At 34.7% G+C, this 18532-nt stretch overlaps 1 protein-coding gene across 1 annotated transcript; it reads right to left on the bottom strand.

Annotated features, from left to right (window-relative positions):
- Positions 1–6281: 6281 nt before the first annotated feature.
- scpp1 (secretory calcium-binding phosphoprotein 1) lies at positions 6282–15637 on the bottom strand. The gene is made up of 15 exons (XM_088918890.1): positions 15571–15637; positions 14714–14782; positions 14555–14602; positions 12944–12988; positions 12695–12724; positions 12535–12567; positions 12315–12344; positions 11206–11238; positions 10655–10687; positions 9107–9136; positions 8762–8797; positions 8609–8644; positions 8458–8493; positions 7359–7418; positions 6282–6650 (listed from the first exon to the last, which is right to left on the bottom strand). Exons 2-15 carry the CDS (start codon positions 14765–14767, stop codon positions 6282–6284), a joined length of 873 nt encoding a protein of 290 aa, XP_088775016.1. The 5' UTR covers positions 14768–14782; positions 15571–15637.
- Positions 15638–18532: the final 2895 nt, after the last annotated feature.

Here is an 18532-nt window from a genome sequence, read left to right on the forward strand (position 1 = left end):
CCAAAAGTTTATTTGCTGGCATAGATTAATCATAACAAAACAATTGTCATTAGTTGTACTTAAGTTCATAAATATGTTGAATATATGCTAAAAGGATCAAAGGGTAACTACATAATATTCTGCATAATGTTTATATTTTTACATTTTAGAATGAAAAATTATCAGAAGCATTCAGAAGTCAAGTAAATTCTATCAGTGAAAAGTGCCTTTAATACCTCTCCCTTATTCCTGATTGTGCACAGTAAAGTGTTGTTACTCTCTAGCCCAACTGAGTGATGAAGTGAGGTTATATAAGATCCTGTCAAAGCTGGAACAACAAAACTGAGTAAATTACTTTGGATGTGGCAACACCAGAATATAGAGGATTCTGGTATATCCTTTGTCATCATAAGACGTGCAGCCTTGATTAATTGTTAATTAACCTCTAAATCATTCCTTTTGTGCTTAGGTTTGTTGGTGAGTGTGTGCCCTGTGACGGACTGTCCAGTCAAGTCTACTGTCTTACCTTGTGCCCAGAATAATATTCCAGTATATATTCCAGGCTGCCACCATCCTTATCAGGATTAAGCGGTTTATTATATCTTATTGGACGATGGATCATGTTGATGTACATAGTTTTCATTGTTTTCACCAATACAATACAGCTATATTTTGCCAGGCATAAATATAAATGCAGGCGCATATTAATGTAAAATGATGCCTTTTTCTTTCAATTAATGTCAAATCATGACAAAATTCCAAAATTACTAGACATTTCACTTTTTAGATGTAATAAAAAGGATGTACATAAAAAGTAATAACAGAAGACAGCCAACCATACCATGTTACTTACATTCCCTTATTAAAACCAGTTTGAATTCTATTTAAAGATTAAATAAATAAACTATAATATTTTATTTGATGTGAAAATCCAAAACAAGTGGATATGAGCTTAATGTTAATTTATGTCATGCAAAATGGATTGTAATTGGCGGTGTCAGACAGTGTTTAGGTAAATGGGGTTCATAAAATAAAATAACTAATCTTTCAGGCAAGTAAACTAAAGGCTATAAAGCAGTTAACCAGATTGTTTAACAAACCAATTAAATTATAAGGAGAAAGAAAGCACTATATAAAACAATTAAAAAAGAACAACACATAAAAAAATATATGAGCAAATCCAAGCAAGAGATGGAAGAGAATATTACAATGGAAGATAACAAATATTTTTTTTCGGTATTAGATCATCAGTAAAACGGCAAATGATGTTTAGGAAAAAGCAATGTATGATTTTAGTCTTCGGGGACATTAATCTTTGAAATTTGTTGAATGAGAAAATGCAATGGCTAATACATTTAATGAATACTATCTAATTTTTATCTGTTTCGATTTACATTCCATTAAATTGGCAGAGGCTTTTATTCAAAGTATAGCATTGGATTAAGGATGCATATAACAGTACCAGTATGCTAAGTATGTCTCATGTCTCAGGCGGAAGAAGTCCCCGAAGAAGGCTCCACAGTCGAAATGTTGTGTTTCTTTTCTTCTCTTTTTAGCATGGAATAAACCTTTACTTGTTCTTTTGCAGCCTACGCATGCTGATGCAGCTACTTACTTCAAAGGCTATTAGTATTAGTTAATTGAGGTTACAAGTTCTAGAAGCACTTAAGAAAAGCACTTAAAAATGTGATATCTGGTGTTATTTTATTTAAGGGAACAGGGTATGTTTTTCAGAGACAGTTTCAAAAAATATTCCTGAAGCCACTCAAGAGGGGACTAATATACACTGACTGGCCAATTACACCAAAAGTCTTATTTCTATTTCACAAGAAGTATGGAAACAATCATTTGAACCAAACTACTGGATCATTTATTTGGAAATAGGATTCAAGGGATAGTCAACATGGATGTATGAAAGGTGAATCTTTCTCAGCTGTTTTTAAACAAGTATTATGGGGGTCTGGAACAAACTACCCTGCCATTTTGTTGAAGCTGATACCCTGTGTTCTTTCAAGAAATGTTTCAAAGAGATACAGTACTTTGATCACTTACAGTAGCTGCTCATAACCACATGAGCTAGATGGGCTCATCTAGGTGTTAGGTGTTACTATCTTTGTGGGAATATTTTCTCAGATTTTGTCCCCACATTGACAGCAATGCATGCTCATACACATGCAGTACATCTATAAATTAAACATTACTGCCTAACACAGATGGTATTGCTGCCTAGCTAAATTACCACAGCTATAGTTAACTGTTACTGTCCAAAGTGGAGAGAATCTGTTGAATGCAGTGTTCAATCATTCATCTAATAGTTAGTTAATACTAACCCCTCTGAAGAATATTAGTAATAAAACATAGAAAATGTATGTTTTGTGTGCAATGGTTCACAGTGTGGCATGGTGACATGGTAGTTAACACAGATTTCCATGTTCTCTTCATTCTGTAAAATGGTTTTCAATCCACTTTTAAAGAAAGATGAAAAGGGCTGTGTTAGCTATAATGAAATTAGAATGATACAGTATTCCAAATTCTATTTGTTCCTATATCATAATTTCTTTATTACTCTTTGCATTGAATTACTGCTGTAATTCTAATTCTATTTCTTATAAAGCAGGGGTGTAGAAATTTAAAAGAATGTTTTATGTATTCTTCTCTAGTTTCTGCTCTCCTGAAAACCAGATCAGTTAAGGCTGCATATGAGGTGAGGTGTTACTGAGAATCTAAATTAGCTTTTTTTCCTGCTGTACCTATCAGATTTACTTCATAAAGAATTAGCAATCATTGTTATTAAATGATTAAAAACAGAAGGCAATAAAATTGTTGAGAACTTGTTTGCCACAGCATTCTGCAGAGTCAGCAAAGAAAATATTTGTGAACATTACTCTCTTAATGTTCTTGTCAGCATTTTTAACACTGAGTACTGTCATTTAGAAATCACAATAAAATAAATCTATGTAATTTAATGCAAACTTGGCAATTTTCTCTGCAGGTTCATTCTTGTGATTTAGTTACAACTGTGTTATGAATGTATGAATGTACACTTTTGCACCTGTAGTTCACAATTATACAAAATATTATATTGAATGGTTTTGAAATACAGTATATACAGCACTAAGAAACAATGATAGAAACTGTGAGGATAATTTGAAACTATGAACATTTGATAATACTTTAGTTGATAACTGATGTAGTATTAGTGCTCCACAAGTAGGAGTATACCTTTACTTGAAGTATTATTTCAATACACGGTTCAATGAGTTCAGTGAAAGACACTTAATTCTCTTTGCATCCATTAGCAGAAAGATAGTTATTCCTGGTAGGGGTAACCCAGAGCCTGTGCTGAATGCATAGGCCAAAACAGAACTACATCCTGGGTGCAGAAGCCAGTCAAACCAAGGACAAGCACACAATTTAGAGACACCCATTAACTGAGAAACCATGGCTGGAAATCAAAGCACCTGGAGACAATTCATGCAGACAACATAATGGGACACTAGCCCAGGATCCAAGAGCTTTGAAATAGCAGCGCTAACCACCACACAACCCTATCAGCAGGAAGCAATAGTTTAAAACAATTGAAAGAATTGCCCCTCTCTAGTGTTTAAACTTTTTGCTCTACCAAACAAGCTTGCATAGTGTTGCAGCAGTTTTCCTTTCAGAAACTCCTGAATGAGAGATGTAATTATCTAAATGGAGGCACGGAGGCTGAAATTGCTATGTAGTGAGTGCAACTATTATTTATAGTTTTCTTTTGTGCTTTCTCCTAAATGGTGACAGAGAACCAGCTTATGGATGCTTGAGATATTTTCATCCAAATGACAGCATATGTCCAAAACATTGCATCATGTGTTGTTGTATCGGTTTAAAAAAATGTGCTGACTACAGGCTGAATACGCTTCCCTTATTTTTTTTTGCATGTGAAGAACCTGCTCATTGACTTTAAAAAAAATACATTCAAATACTTTTTTAAAAGGAAGAAAGTTTATAGAACATATCTCTACCATTTCATTACACAAGCACATCACGGCGAAACAATTTAACAAACTTGTGGATTTTCTGTACAAGACAGAATAGACAACATATCTCAAGCCTTTTATGAATATAGCTTATAGTTAGAGTTTGTAAAACCTTGAAGAACAAGTATATTCCCTGGGGCTCTGTGTGTACAGCAAAACACCCACACATCCATTATCCCACATAGTCACTTGTCCTTGTGAGGGTCACAAAACGGGCTTTGAAAAAAATCTAATACTGTATATAGAGTATATATTCAATTCATACTCTGATAATCTGTATGTCTAGAAGGGCATGGATTTCTACTGGTCCTCCAAGACACCAGTCTAGTTTTCATTCCATCCATACTTTATCCAATACAGGGTCACAGAGGGGCCAGAGCCTATCCCAGCAAGCTACAAGTACAAGGCAGGATACATCCTGGACAGGATACCAGTCTTTCGCAGTCACATGCACACTGGGGCAAATTTTCCCAGAAGGCAGTGAACCTACCAGTTTGTCTTTGGCCTGTGGGAGGAAACCTGGGCTCTCACACAGGCACAGGAAGAACATACAAACTCCAAGCAGATAGCAGCAACTGAGGAATTGAGGAATTGAACCCAGGGCCCCAGCACTGTGAGGCAGCAATGCTAACCACTGTGCCACCATACACTCATTTTAGTTCCCACTGAAAGCAATTTATGAGAAGTGAAAGTAATGACAGCAATCCTAGCTTTAGTTATGAACATAGTTTCCTGGTTTAGACATTTATAATTCAGCTGTGCCAGATTCAGATTTCAGATTTCCTTTACAGTTTAAAAATTAATCACAAAATCATTCAATGCGAAAAATAAATTATCCATCTACTTTCTACCTGCTTGGAGGAAAAAAGCTTATTTTGTGTATCATTCCCATTTTGAGTTGCTGCGATAATCTATAGTTGAGTTTTGTACTGTTTGCACTATAATGTGTAAAGAGCTTATTTGTGTATTAATGTGACCATGCTCTGGGATCCTTAAATATGATGAAAAAAACCACATTTTTATTTCTTACTTTGGTAATTTATGAAGTAGAAAGTAAGAATAAACTTGTACAATGAAATATCTTTTTAAATTCAGTAGCTTTTAATAAATAAAGTTATCTGGGATCTTCAATAAATAAGTACAAACTTAAATACTGTGATATTATGAAAATATATATTCAAAAATATGAAAAGAAAAGATCAAACACAGAAATAAAAACAAAAGATTCAGATTTGCTTTAAATGAATAAAGACTTTAAATTTTACAATTGATACTTTAAAGAAAAGTAATTATTTCTGTGACATATCCATTCCTGATTGTTTTTTTATCTTACAGATATTCTAATAATAGCAATTAATTTCATTTCAGGCAAGATTTACTTTTGCCTTGACTGCATTACATATATTTGGAGGTTAGTGTCTTTAATTCCATGTTAAACAGAACTATTATTATAATAATCCCCTCCTGGACAAAATTACTTTTTAATATATAATTACATATTTTTTAATTTATAAAACACTAAAATGTCATTTAAATAATAATAAGAGTTCTCATTTATCTCTTTGAATATAAAGAGATGTCAACAAAAATATAACAATGTAAAGTAATAATAGCAGAAGATATTTCCTTAAACATAACGCTGGCATTTGAAAAGTCATTGTCTAAAGTTTATAAAAAGCTCAGAAAACCTGCTCATACTTCAGTTTCCACAATTTATACACCAGATGTGTAGCAAATCAAACATATTGTAGAAATGTTTTTTTTCAAAGTTCGCTGTGATTAATGTGTGAAACTGAAAAAAAAAATCAATCGGTTTGTATTGCATTATGATTTCTTAGTGCGCATGATGTTCAAAAATCACCAGATTCAAAATTAACAGAAGGTATCTGCATATATTGCAAATTATTTATCAATATATTGATTGAACTCTATTGCCTTGATGTTGTGAATTTGAGTCTGGTGATTTTAAATTGAAAGGTACAAAATTTAAAAATAAAATAAATATTTCTGAATATAAAGTGCACATTGTTGTGCTAATTTAGACAAAACAAAACTGACAAATTTTTGGTTTCAGTCTTGGGATTGTAACAGCTATACAGGAATCCACTGACATAATGCATTTTTTTAATCCTTATATATCAAGTTTTGTTTTCCTTGCTTCACTGTTTACCACACATCTATTGTGCACAGTTGTTAAAAAGACGTCAACCAGCTGACATTTTCCCTGAACTTAGAGTAAATATAAAATATAAGGCTTTAGAAGAGAAAAGATAGTTAAAACAATCACCAGGAGTGCACTTCAATTTGCTCATCGTCAAGCATGAGCAAATCATCATTTAGCTCATAGGTGTCGTCTCCGATGTCGCCGAAGGAATACTCGTCACTTTCCTCGTCGCAGTCCTCGCTGTCCCCGTCTTTATTGCACTTTTCTCCTTTTCTGTAGCCGCCTTTGTCGGCGTTGCTGTCGATTCCGTCGCTTTCCGTGCTGTGGCCATTCTCGCTGTTATAATCCTCCCCATCTTTTTCCCCTTCCTCCTCGTTACCTTCTTCCCTGCTGATGTCTCTCCGGTCGCTCGTGTTGTGCTCCTTGCTGTGGCTGTAGGTGCTGTCTTCATCGCTTTTGAGTTTGATCTTAAAAACTCTAACCCTGTTCTGGTGATACAAAATTCCAAGACATTCCTTAAAATCTTTACCACCTTACAGTAAATGAAATTTATCACAGAGATAAATGTTATTGTGTTTGTTGATGTGAACAGTACACATATGTTTTTAAAATAGTTATTTGAACATCTAGAATTAAAATATCTATTGAAGTGACTGTTTTTGTATTCCTATAGGACATTGCTTGGCCTCCTGTGCAGATTATTTGCATTTGATTTCGAGTTTTATTTGACAGTAATAAAACCATTTAGCTGAAGTACGTGTAAAATAATTTCTTGACGAGTCCCTTTTAGTGCAATCGAAGGGGATATGTTGTTGTTGGGTATAGTTATACACAAATAAGAAAGACTTTAAGAGAGCAATCGCCATACAGCATCATGACAGAAATGGAAAAGATATGGAAATGCATTTAAAACTGAGGATGGGAGGGAGTTTTTTTTTTACACAAAGTCTGGAACAAGACACCCAGCCATGTATGCTGATACGTCCACTTTTTTCATTCACATTTCAGGATGAGATCCTTGGATCAACTGGCTACAAAGAATGAAACTACCTAAATGGGCTGATGATTCCTCTCATTTGCAGACCTTCTTATGCTCCCATGTTCTTTAATTTAGTGTAGTTCCTAATGAAATGAGGAAGAGGAAGAAAATAGACTTGTTTTTTAATTAAACGGAATATACAGGAAATGAAATATACCCTTCTGATAACCTTGTCGCTGTCTCGACTGTCATCTCTGGTATTTCCATTCTCATCACTCTGCAGATTCAAATGAATAAAACGTGTTTTTTAGTTACATTTTCCAAATCTAATTAATTGCATTTCAATAGCAAAGCACTTTACTTATGGGAGGTGACTCACTTCATATACAGTACCACTGATGTAAAGCACTCCCTGGCTGGAAAGCAACAGCTGTTATGCCTGTGCCAGCAGACCCACTACACAACCGATCAGGTGGGGAAGTGACAAACTGCTTTGCCAACTCAACAGAGGGGCTGCTTTAGGAAGGCCGATTGTGGAGGCCCAGTGTGGATTACAGCCTGGACAGAAGGGTTAACAGCCCTATGAACAATGCCAGAGGAATCTGTAATAATCAAACAGTCTGTATCTCAATCGAACATTTACTGTGTTCAATTGCAGCACCATCAGTATGGTGTCCCCAATCACCACACTGAGGCCTAAGTTTGGAAATCATGGAAATCAGGGCAAAACGTATAACTGATGGATCTATCAGCACAATTTATGGCAGCAACCTGGTTTCCCATCCTAGTATTGACGACCAGGCCCAGCCTTGCTTAGATCGTGAGACTTGACAACATCAGGCTACAAGATAGCAAAGTTGCTTTCATACTGTAGTAAAGAATGACCAAAAAGGAGCAGAAGCATGGATTCAAGAATGCTAAAAGCACAGCAAGCGTGCTTCAGAGTACATCTCTGCTCACAACTGTGCTTCTGCACATGGAGACTTAGATTATGCAGACATGCTCCTCCTATCCATCCACCCATGCACTCCTAACACATTGCAAGCTCCATGGCGTCTGACAAGGGGGGTTAGTTTCTGATTGGACGAGACGGGAACCATTTGCTGATGTCATCACAGCCCTGCAGGACTCACATGGGTCACTGCCTGCCAGAGAGCAGAGAGAGCTTTGCCACTTGTGGCAAACAGCCGCTGCAGGCTGGGTCCCAGAGTTCAGCCTGTTCTCCATGTGGGCAATATTACTGGCTGAGCCAGCCAGAGGCCATTAAAAACAATGATGTCATGTGTTTCAAGAATTTAAGAAAATTGATGCCTTACCCTGCTTTCAGATGTATCATAAATCTCTTCAGATGTCTGTAAAGATAAAGATGTCATTTAGACTGTAAGTGTTTACAATATTTTGATTCCTTGAAAAATGGGATTAAAAATCCTGAATAAGGTACAGTATGTGAAATCGAGTATGGGTTACCTTGTCACCAAAGAACCGGTCCCTTTCTTCAGAGGTCTGTGAAGATACACAGAATTTTTCAGTGTTACTATGCAGACTATGCTATTTCCACAATTAAAATGGGAAAAGGGCATGTTACATATTTTTAATAAATCAATTTTTGTAAAAACTAACCTTGTCTTCTGATGTACTCTCGCTTGTTTCAGAAGTCTGTAATAATGAGGTTACAGAAGGGATTTGATCATTCAAATATAGTCATATTACAAGAAGGATTATTTTTGGCCTGTAGAAAACATTTTGTATGTCAGTTACCTGACATGAATATAACTAATTTTAGTAATACCTATTACTGGTAAACATTTAAGCAAAATATAATGAGAGGCATTAAATATGAAGCATTGTGTATAGAGTACTAATTTGTTGAGTTTTTAATGTCACTCCGGATACTGTATCACAGTTCATATAACAGTTGAAACGTTTCAATTAGTCCGAAGTAGAGTTAAAACAATTTTTTCTCACCCGGTCCAATGAGCTGTCTTCTTCTGACGTCTGCGAAACATATAATGGGAAGGGTCATATTTAAGTTGTAAGATGTAAGAATTCTGTTTTTGTTCCATTATATAAGTGAATTAGTGACCCGATGAAACACAATTATCTGGTTTGTCAAAGCCATTGTTGGGACTGACACACAGTAGGTTCTCGTACTTTGTTCTTGTTAATAATAGGACAGATGTTTCTGTACTCTTACGGATGTGCTTTCTGTTATATTGGAATCAATTTCTATGAAATATATTATGAATGCTTATGTTTTTAATACAGTTCAGGAAACACACACTGTAGTGCATATATTTTAACAATTTCCATTCACTTTTTCCTGATGATTACATACTGTATGTATTTTTATCATACTTTCTCCGAGCCTTAAAAAAACACTGCATTGTTGTGTTCTATTGTAAAGTCTTTCCATTGCCTCCAAACCAGCAACACTGCCATCTGATGGTAGACACCAGCAAATGTTTTCTTTTATTTCACAAACTTTAATACTGCAACCACATTTTCAGTACGTTGGAAAGGCAGTATAATATATTAGAAACTGAATGTTGAACGTTTTATGTGGCTTGTCACTTGTAAATCCTAGTTTTAGTAAACATACCTCAACTTAAAAGTGCAATTAACACCAAAACAACAAAATGCAAAATGCAAAAAGTTGTTTCCCCATTTGTGTCTAAGAATAAATGATCATCAAATTTACTTTCTATACAGCTGCACTTGAAAAGTTGAACAGCTAGGATAGACTAAATGCTACTAATTATAAATGCGTGATTTCTTAGACATTGATGTCCATAATTTATTTTAGAATTGATTACACGTCACTATAAAAAATGTGTTTGATGTTTTTATAATGCAAATAAATTAGACTTGGAAACATTTAAACTAGATAGCTGCACATTATTTCCAGAACTCTGCATGGACTGCTAACTGTGGCTTAAAAATACTATTATTGTTTGGCTGGGTCACTTGCTATAAAGATAAGTTCTCACCTACCAAATTAAACAGCCTGTTCACCTAACATAAAACTACCCCCATAATTAAAAAATCCCAGAGTATTGTAGATAGAAGAGGGAACCTGCTTTGTCCACCTCTTGTCACCATCAGCCCCACTACACAGTAGACCAGATGCAAAACTGAGAAATTACTTCTCCAGCTGAGCTCAGGGAGACATTTAATGAAATCCAGATCCCAAGTGAATTTAGCCAGGGCCCCAGTGTCGATGTCCCTGCTTTTAGGAACAGTGCCACAGGATTTTTAACAGACAGATAATTGGAGGCCTGATTTGATATCTGAAGGATTGCACCTTCTACAGAAAAGCATGCTTATAGTTTGGGAATTCTGGTCCTGAGGAAGAGTGTCACCATTGGTCGACTAACACCTATTCCTGCAGCAATTAAGAAGCTTACATGCAGAACTTGCTTTAGATTATTCCTTCAGGTTGTTTTTAAGAAAATATAGTAAAGTGTTCATTGTGAAGTGGATTTTAAAAACGCCTTAATTTAAAACTATAATTACCATGTCTTCAGAAGTACTGTCTTCTTCAGAGGTCTGCAAGGCATAAAATCATAAAAACATCATAAGAAAATGACACATCAGAAAGCTATTCCTAAACAATGTATATTATGCACATCCACCTGTGAACTCTCAAAATTGTAAAACACAAACCAGAGGAGACACTGGAAACTAAATTGAAGTAAAGTAGAAAACAGGAGGCAGTATTTTACATAGAGTATAGCATTGTGGGAGTCGGGAACAAGCTGTTCAGCCATGTTTTTGAAGCTGATACCATTTTTCTTTTCAAGTAAACAGCTGGTTGAGATGTTTACACCAATCAGTTGATTAAAGTCCAAAAAGCTAGATTGGCTTAATGGCCTCCTTTTCTTATATTTGTTATGATTTTTAGATAGTTGTGTACTGTACAAATTTGAAGTTATATATTTTGTCATTAGAGGAGCAGCATTACAAAGCCTTTGTGTAATTGTGTGTCAAAAGGTTAAAATGTCTTTTAAAAGAGCAAATCTTTTTTCTTGAAAAACAGTTTGAATATATAGGATTGGTACAATTACCGTGTCTTCCAGTGAACTGCTTTCTTCAGAAGACTGCAAAGAAAGGTAATAAATTATTACAAAGCTTAACTAAATCATCTTATATGACATAAATAAGCTACACTATCTTACACTGTAAATATTCTTCCCCTCTCAATAATATCACAATTTGTTTTATATTTTCAAAATAGCAATGATCAAACTTAAATATGTTACAGGTGAAAGATGCAGAATGTTAGCAAAACATGCTAAAAAGATATGCAAAGTCTAAGTCAAATTACTGATTGCATAAGTATTCAGCCCCTAAAGAAAGTCCTTTGTGAAAACATTCCACTAATTATCTTTTCTTTCAAACTAATTTTTTCACATCTGAACTGATATTGTGTTATCGTAGCAAAGGGATTGATAACGTATGCAATTACAAATTGCACCTAATCTTCTAATTTTCATTAAAAATCTAGTTTGTGTAACTTAATTAGACAGGGGTGGGTTTTGCAGATTCTAAATATATAGTCCTATTTGAAAATGCCATGATTGCAAACACAAACAGCAACAAAATGTGGAAAATGTGCAGTGGGTGAATACTTTTGCAAAACCCTATATTTACATTTTACTTATTAGTACATAGTAGTACTTATAAGTAACTTATGAGATTAACAAATACTGATGAACAGAATGGCAATGGAATGCTTGATGTTTCTGCAATTATTTCATGTAAGTAAATTGCAAAGTAAAAGTAATTGGGGAATTTTATTTTTGTTTTCTTAACACCTTATATAATGCCTTATACAATAATTTCCTTCATTATATACTATTAGAAAGACTTAGATAATTTACTAGCACTGCGGCCTCTACCTTCTTCTCATTTTTGTAGCCACAGGAAGTTCCTGTCAGGACGAAATTGCTGGTGTTTTGGGAGGGGTGGAGGAATAATGGAAGGTAGTTTATGGCTGATAAGGAAATAACCACCTGCACAACACATGCTCTGCCTACTGCTTTGGCCTTAATTTAGGATACAGGAGAATGAGCTCATCAAAATATAGGAAGCTTTCATTATTGCCACTGTCTTTGAGATGTTAATCTACATAGGCCCTTACTTTCAAATAAAATCTTTTTGTTTGTGAAATTACCGTGTCTTCTGATGTATTTTCTAAAGAGCTCTGCAACCAAAACAGATTGAAACATCAATGACAATGAGGTTTCATGTTTAACATCTTAAAAGTCTGACATGACAAATATTATGATTTATTTTAATTAACACAAGTAATAGGCTGTTTATGTAAATAACATGTTTGTGCAATAAAAAACGTAATATTAGCATTAATATTTCAATTTAAAGAGTTTATTTACCTTGTCTTCTGAAGTGTCACTTTCCTCAGATGTCTAGAAAGATAGAAGACAAAAAATGTTAAATTAAATCTGTGCTCTCAAAACATTAAACCTCTAAAAACTATATTATTCATTTCTACCTGCAGAAAATATTCATGGTGATATTTAAAAAAACATTTACCTGGTATGAAGATGAACTGTATGCAAGGGTCTGTAAAAAAAAAATATATACAGCAGAATGTCAAAAGTAATCTGGCTTAATATAGACAGGTTTTGTTCAGTTCAATTCAGTTGTTGCTTTTATAGTTTTGTATTATTAGCAGAGTTTTTAATTCTACAGGATTACAATGTGATCAATTTTAATGCAAGGGCTGATTTCCTCATCTCCAATTAGGGAGTAAAATTAATTTAGATAGATTTTTCAAATTACCTTGTTTACCGACATATATGTTTCCATGGAAGTGCTGTTGGCTGCCTACAAATAGTGAGAAACAGAAAAAAAGTACACCAAATACCTATATTATAAAAAGCAAATTGATTCATCGTTGAATTCCCTTTCCAGCTCAGTTCTTTAATTTAACTTTTTCAACTTTTGTCCTTCTTTTTGCAATGACCTAATTCATATAAATTTAATTTTAATGATAGTAATTTTGTTCTTTTCCTTAAAGGCGGTACACATCATATGCTCATTTCTTGCATTTGCTTATTGCACGCCTTACAGTGTTTTTTTCCCATGTTCCCATAGCTTGGAATGTTTTGCTTCCCTAAACACATCCAAAACACATGGAAAAAAGTATAGGCCTATTGCTACTGTACGTCAATTGCTGCTGCTGCATACTTTCTTTTTATCCAAAGCATCAGCTAAATAATTACTGTAAATCAATTGTGAGTTCCAGGTGAAACTAGAAGTACACCAGAAAAGAGAGAAAACATGTCAAATAATGCCAGGTTTATTCCTTAATATCTTTGAAATAATGAACTTTTTCTGCATGCTCTTTGGTATGTTAAGAGTTGTTGATAATGCCCTGCTACAACTTTATTGAAGGAGCATTGCTCTATAGTATAACAGCAGTGCCTCCACCTATGATTTGAGCCCACAACCCTCACATTATAAATCCAGATCCCTAACAACACTTCCACCAGGAGCTCATTTACCAACTGCAACCATAAAAGCATATAAGCAGCCTAAATCACATTCCTCACCAAAACAAAAGTAAACTCAACTGAACAGAGCCCACCAAAAGCATTCCCAATAAACCCTCTTCCTGTGACTTCTCATGCAGATTCTGCACAAAAATCCCACATTCTGCTTGAAAGTTCTGTATTTCCCGTCCCGGGAAAAGGACATAAATATGGTCTGGATTCCCACAGACCAGAACTGTTTTTGTGTTTGACCAACACAATTTCACGAATTATTACCCCTGATTGGTATATGTCTTTGTACATGTATATATTGCCTTATATTGCCTATAGTTTATATTATCTCAAGTTTATATATTATTAATTTATTACAGATGTAATATATCTCTATATAATATACTACATATAAAGTGAAAATAATGAAAATATCATAGGCAAATTAACAAAAATAAAGCTTACATTAAAAAGACTGACAAGATACAGTGCTGTCATCAGTGTAAGAATGGCAGAATGACAATCATGATAGGTTTTCCCTGACTAGTAACCTTTCTTGTGTCCTGACGGTTGAATTTGCCAGTGTTGTTGTTGCCATATAGTGACCAATGGGGAAAAAAACTCCTGTAACCCATACACATTTTGGAAGAGTTACAACCCTTTTTGTCTACGGAATCTACTTTTACAGCCTAAAAAAACAATCCTCTGTTCAAGTGAAAATAATTATTTTATTAATCTTTTCCATACCTACTTTATCTTTTGCTTGTGATTCACCTTTGAACATTTAATAGCTTTTAGAGAATTAAGGGGAATGCTTTCCAAGCTTTCCAAATCAACTTTAAAGCATTCAAGCATCCTGACATCAGTCTGTAAGTAAGTGGCAGTAACAGATACAAAGGTGACTCACCGAGTGGGTATCTGGGATGTTTTCTTCCATGTTATTATTTTTTAAAATCTGACACAGCAGAGGGGAAAAAAGCCAGTCATTATATATGTTAATATCAAAAGCAGTTTTGATATGTTTCAATAGTCAAAATATATTTATTTTCTGAGTAAACATACTTACAGGGTTAGCAAAAGCTGCTGTCAGCAGGTAAACAATAATTATGGTAGCTGTCATTGTTACAGTCTACTTCTGTCAAGAGAAAAAGTTGTTAAAATTAACAGTTGCTTCAACACTGCAAACCACTGAGTTATTGAAGAAGCAAATTATTGGAGAAGCTGCCTTCTCTGCTGTTTAATCAATGTATCGTTTGCTTGTAGAAATAATAATTTCTTCAGATCCTCATCATGAATCGATAGACTAACACACAGATGTTCTCCTTATTATCTTGATTAATACAGTATATTGACAGATTATCAGAAAACATTTGAAATTTAAAGATTCAGTGCTCCCCCTGGCTTTTCATGATTTTCCAATAAATTAACTTCATGAACAACTTATAACTTGAGTGTCTCTGCAATTATAATTGCTGTACAATTGATGCTCCTAGCTCATACATAAACATGTTGATAAAGTAATGTTTTATTTCCTTTGAGTTCCTTAAAACAGAAACATACAGTATTAGCAGAATTCTAACACTATAATTACAGCTTTCTAAGCTTTCCAAAATAGAAAAGTAGTAGCAGAGTTCTGAGCTTCCAAATACTGTATGTTAATCAGAATGCATAAATGAGCCAGTTTGTAGTCCACTTAAACACTTGAATATTATTGTCTTGTGTATATTCACTAAAAGTCAAGTCAAAAATCAAGCTGACACCATATTGGGATGCATGTTCTCCAGTAAAGAAATCCAATTTAAATTATTTCAATCATAGTACACGCAATATGAATTCCTTGTTATTAACGCAGTAAAAAGCAGAAATCAACAATAAGTAAAAGTTATAGAAGTAAATAAAAAAGCATAAACAAATTAAACTTACCTTTCCTGGGTGATAAAATGAGTTTTAAAACAATAGTTGCCAGATGATTTGACAAACGCAAGTATCCTTTGTATAGTATTTTAAATATTTTAAGTCAGAATTTAGTCTCTGTTTTGGTTACTTACCAGAATGCCAGAGCTATTTATCGGCAGCAGTACAAGGTGTGAGAAGCTTTTCCTTTTGGCCTACAAAACTCCTACACTTCCTTCTGTCACAGAGGTATGTTTATTCCGAAATCCTCTTGTGGTTTTAAGATGGTTACTCTCTTTCCTCTCCATTGACTGCTTTATCAAAGGTTTCTAAATTTAAACCATTATTATACAGTCTGCTGCCACCGAACACAGACTAAATGAAGAGTTTTCGCCCACATCATGTAGGGAAGATCATAATGAAAGCAGAGTATCTTCCGGTTAGGAAATATTTCTGCTTCTCCCCAAAAAAAGATTTAACACTTTCATACATTCTAAACTACACCATAGTAATATAGAAAACATAAAAACAGTGCTATCTGTGTCTTCTTATGTATGCATATCTCTACTGATTTTTATAAAGTCCGATTTCTATTTCTGAATTTGATATCTATAGTCTATAACGTATAGAAGAATTTGTTATGAGACCCAGAGGACAGCTCTATGAGACTGGGACTGTTTATATCAGAAACAGACTCTTGATTAATAAAGTAAACCAACCATTCTCATGTGTTAAATTTGAATATAGGAATATTTATTACTTCCTAGTTCTAAAGCCATCAAACTGCATGTAAGGTACAGTTCACTCATTGCTTTGTGTGCTAAATTAACTCAAAACTAACTTTCAAATGAACATGTTTTCCATCTGCCCTCTTACTCACAGTTCATTATTGTCACTGATCATATATCCATTCATTGCTATTGCTCGTGGTTGAGAAAGATTGTCATCGATGAAGCCAATGGTGACAGATAAGAACAATCTGAGATCCACACACTCTCTGGTTCTGCAGATGTTATCTGGGATTCACACACTCCTAATGCTCAGAATGGAGACTAGGAGTAACGTATGTTACAGTAAATTTTACCCAACTTTAAAGCGACTGAAAAAAAATAAATATTTGAATTGCCTATGAAGTAATCAATCCCATGAACTTAGTATTAGGTTGGAAGCACCTATGCAAGCAGTTACAGGTCTTCTTGGGTAAGTCTCTACCAGCTTTGCACGCTGATTTGGTACATTAATCTTGAAAGATTTGCTCAAGCTCTCTCTTAATTAGCTTTATGATCACTTATTGACAGGAGTTTTAAAGTCTGTCCAGAGATCAGTTTCTCACCTGGATTCAAGTCACAACTTTGACTGGGCCATTCCAGCACATTGACTTCCTTGTTCTTAAACCACTCCAGCACTGCTTTGACCTTGTGCTTTGAATCACTGTTCTGCTGGAAGGTTAAGTTTTATCCTAGGTTTGGGTCTGAATGTGGTGGTCCAAAATTTGCCAGTACTTTGCTCCATCCACAATCCCATCAGTCTTGAAAAGCTTCCCAGTCCCTGCTGATGAGAAGCAGAACTATAGCAATGCTGCCACCACCATGCTTGACAGAAGGGGATGGTGTTGATTGAGTGATGCACTGTGCTGGGATTCTATCAGATGTAACACTTTGCATTTCTACTGAAATGTTCCAATTTCGTTTTGTCTGACCACAAAACCTTTTGCCATGTGCTTTCAGTATATATTTCAATTTTGTTGCTTTAGGCACTCTTTTTATTCCAGCATGAGGGATTAGAAATGTTATTTTTCAATCCTATACAAGCCCCCTTTGTGGAGTGACCTGTATATTACTAACCCATGGACATTTTCTCCCATCTCAGCCATTGCACTGTTTCAAAATTGCTGTCGGCCTAACAGTTGCATCTCTATCCAGTTTCCTGAGGGACGACCTGATCTAGGCAGTGCCTAGCTACCTTCCATTTATTAATGATCAACTTCACCATGTTCAATGAGATAGGAAGGGTCTTTGAAGTGTTTTTATACCCATCTCTTGATCAGTGCTTTTCTATCACTTTACCCCTGACTTGCTCTGAAAGCTTCTTAGTCTTCATGGTTAAGTCTTGAAAATGAATACTTAACCATGAAGCCTCACCCAAGACAATTGAAATCATGAAACATCCTGAAATCATGAAGAACATTATTATTTCACACAGATACAGGGCCACTCAACTTACTGTTGAGTTGGAACACTCAACTAATTGTGGTTTGCCACCCTATTTTTGTGCACTTAAAATTATTTAGGTTTGCCACTGCATTTTCATATTTCGGGCTTAGAAAGAATTAGCATTGATGAGTGCATTTCAAACCGCAATCAAGGTGAAATGTACACAGTAACTTAACTAAAATCTCCAATTTACGCCACAAAATATACATATTTCCAGGTATGCTCAGCTCCATGTTCTGCGATTCGGAATGAGGCAACAAAACTTCCGGTGAAGTGTGCGGCCCTATGACATTGTAAACAAGCAGGCTTCTGAAAATATCTCTATTAATCCAATAGAAATATAGCTTTTGATTTTAACATGGTTTTGCCGTCACATTAATTTAGCTATTATGGAGACTAGTGGGGAAGCTGAATCATGTCGCTATTCGTGGGAACTCGAATGCAATTTTGTGACAACATGGCCATTTACAGTACTTTCACAAAGTTCACGATTTTGTGCTTAATTCGAAATTTGTAATTTTCTTTAACAACAATTAATTTATTTTGTAACCGAGATTTAGTAACTGGTCTGAGAAAGGTCCCCTTTCAGAATTTGAATAATTATGCAATTGCAATTTTTCCATATTAATTATCTTTTTACTTCTTGCTTTTTTTTTCATTTGAATGTGTGGAGTAGGTTGTCTATATAATAAATGTATATTCACAAAAACTGTACACGAACATATGAGCTATTGTAAAAGACATGAGCATAACAGTTACATTATGAGATGAAGCTTTTT

The sequence above is a fragment of the Atractosteus spatula genome, chromosome 1, assembly GCF_055471065.1.
Source record: "Atractosteus spatula isolate fAtrSpa1 chromosome 1, fAtrSpa1.hap1, whole genome shotgun sequence".
Lineage (NCBI taxonomy): Eukaryota > Metazoa > Chordata > Actinopteri > Semionotiformes > Lepisosteidae > Atractosteus > Atractosteus spatula.